Source organism: Fukomys damarensis, unplaced genomic scaffold, assembly GCF_012274545.1.
Source record: "Fukomys damarensis isolate Sample0158 unplaced genomic scaffold, DMR_v1.0_HiC HiC_scaffold_8, whole genome shotgun sequence".
NCBI classification, from domain to species: Eukaryota; Metazoa; Chordata; class Mammalia; order Rodentia; family Bathyergidae; genus Fukomys; species Fukomys damarensis.
The window spans coordinates 32616342-32618793 of NW_022900920.1; the positions used below are offsets into that span (position 1 = coordinate 32616342).

Below are 2452 nucleotides of genomic sequence, written 5' to 3' on the forward strand. Positions count from 1 at the left end.
CGACCCGGGGCGCACGCCCCTGTCTCCTCGCAGGCTGCGAGCTCTCCAGCCGCACCCGCTCCTTCACCTTCAAGGTCGAGGAGGACGACGACGCGGAGCACGTGCTGGCCCTGACCATGGTGAGGCGCGCGCCGCCGAGCTCGAGGGAGGGCTCCCTCCGTGGGCGGGACCTCCGGGGCGAGACCTGAGCTGCTCTGTCCCCGTCCAGCTCTGCCTCACTGAGGGAGCCGCGGACGAGTGCAACGTGGTAGAAGTGGTGGCTCGGAACCACGACCACCAGGAGATCGCAGTCCCTGTGGCCAACCTCAGGCTGTCCTGCCAGCCCATGGTGCGTGTCCCGCCGCCTTGGGGCCGGGTGGGGACTGAGCCGCGGTCCTCTGCACAAGTGGGCTGGGCTCCAGGGCGCAGGCCTCATCCTTGTCTTCCTCCCAGCTCAGTTTGGATGACTTCCAGCTCCAGCTCCCCGTAACCTTCCGTCTGAAATCAGGCTCTGGCCCGGTGCGGATCACCGGGCGGCACCAGATTGGTGAGAAGAGGGGCGGGCTGCTTTCTTCCTGGGCGCTCTTCCTCCTCCTGCCAGGGTCCCCCGTCCAGACCTGCATGCCCTCCCCGGCCGGGCCCTGAGCTCGACGTCCCCTCCTCTCGGTCCCGCCCAAGTCTCGCTGCTCCCCGCAGCCTGCCCATTCCTTTAGCTCCAGGCAGGTGTACTCCTTTGGCTCTTTCTCACCTAGTTCGGTAGGCAAGCTTCTTCCCTCCCAGACTGTCTGAGAAGGCCGGTGCCCGCCAGCCTAATATTCGGGGCATAAATAAATGGCATGCAGTGCAGACCTGGCTTTAACAGCCCCTCCCTCTCCTGCTCTTGTGTCCCCAGTCACTATAAGCAATGATGTTTCTGAGGAAGAAGAGGATGAAGAGGAAGCTGAATTGTGCCCCATCCTCCCTGCTAAAAAGCAGGGGGCCAGGCCCTAGCCCTTCCCGGTGAGTGGGAAGCAGTGTGCCCTTCGGGTGGAGGAGGGCAGAGGGGCCCCTGGGAGCCAGGAGCTGACACACGTGCCTTTTCAGGTCAGGTCGCTGCCTGCTGCGTGTGCCGTGCCCGACGTTCTGGACAAGTTTCGAGAACTATAAATGTTTCTTCTCCATTGAAGAGAAAAGCAGAGATTGGGTGGGAGGGACTTGGGCCGGTATTAGGAGAGAGCCGCCCAGTGGACCCGGTGCTCTGGTTCTACACCAGGCCCGGGCTTCCCTTTTCGGTAGGGTAGGAGGGACTGTGAACTTTTGACCCTTCCTCTCCACCTGTCTGTGAAGATTGGAAGTTGGTATCTGAAGCTCAAAACTACACGTTTTTAACACATTTTACATTTTTAGATAAAGGTCGAAATAAAGTGATGTGGGTTTTTTGCAACTCATTTGTGTGGCTTCTTTCTGCGCGCAGGTGGCATTTCCCTAGGGACCACCAGGTGGCACTCTGGCAGCATAAAGGGTGACCTGGGCCTGGGAATCGGGCTATCCTGGGCAAGAGCAGGCCGGGAACCCCGCTGCCTTGCTGGAGGAGCCCCCACCCCCTCGGCCCTGCTCACTCCGGCCCCTGCGGAAGGAGAGGCCGTGGCAGGAGGTTATCAGCGTCCAAACAAGGAGTCCGGGCCTCTGTCAGCACTCGGGCTGATGGGCAGGGGGCAGATAAGCGGGCTTAAGCAGCCTGAGGAATGTGCATCCCTAGCCCGAGAGGGGCTCTGGCCCAGAAAGGCCTGTGAGAGGTGGGCCGGACCAGTATTTGCTCCTCCTTCAGCCTATCCTTAGAAACCTGACTCCCAGGGCCAGATGGAGGGGACTGGCCAGATTGGGTGACAAGGAAACCAGAGTCCCGGTGGCCTGGCATATGGGGGCAGAGAGGAGCCCCTGGGGATCAGCCTCCTGGGCTTGGCCCCCACCCCCTTCTACCTCCCGGTGTGGGGTCTCCTGCCTGGAATCAGTTATGAGGTGTGGCTTCTACGCCCCAAAGAGAAGGGGGTGCGCTCGCGAGGGCAGGAGCGTGTGTGACCAGCTCTGGGGTCAGTAGTTCAACAGTTGTGTTGATAGGGGGTGTCAATGGCCCACAAACAAACAAACAAATAAAACGGTACCTCCCCAGACAGCCCGGGGCCAGACGGGCTGGGGGGGCCGGGCCGGTTCCCGGCAGATGCCAGGCGAGTGGGCCGGGAGAAGGAGGAGGAGGAGGGGCCCAGCGTCGGCGCGGGAGAGGGCGATGTGGAAGAGGGGTGACCCGCTCTTTTCCTTTTCAAGCGGAGGCCCCAGGGATATGCGCCCTCTGTGTGGCGGTGGCAGGGTCGCCGGTGCCTTTGCGCGCAAAGCGTCCGCACTGCCAGTCACGCAAGCGGGCGGTAACGCCGGGGACCAGCGCCGCCCCAGAGCCAGGGGCTGGGGAGGAACTGGCGCCCTCTAGCGGCAGTGCGTG

At 62.5% G+C, this 2452-nt stretch overlaps 1 protein-coding gene across 1 annotated transcript in view; it reads left to right on the forward strand.

Annotated features, from left to right (window-relative positions):
• Npm3 (nucleophosmin/nucleoplasmin 3) overlaps positions 1-1386 on the forward strand; it is a 2237-nt gene extending 851 nt beyond the window's left edge. The window contains exons 2-6 of the mRNA XM_010626503.1: positions 3-119; positions 209-328; positions 433-526; positions 872-978; positions 1063-1386. Of these exons, the coding sequence (XP_010624805.1) occupies positions 3-119; positions 209-328; positions 433-526; positions 872-969 (429 nt within the window). The 3' untranslated portion in view covers positions 970-978; positions 1063-1386. The remainder of the gene's footprint in view (positions 1-2; positions 120-208; positions 329-432; positions 527-871; positions 979-1062) is intronic.
• Positions 1387-2452: the final 1066 nt, after the last annotated feature.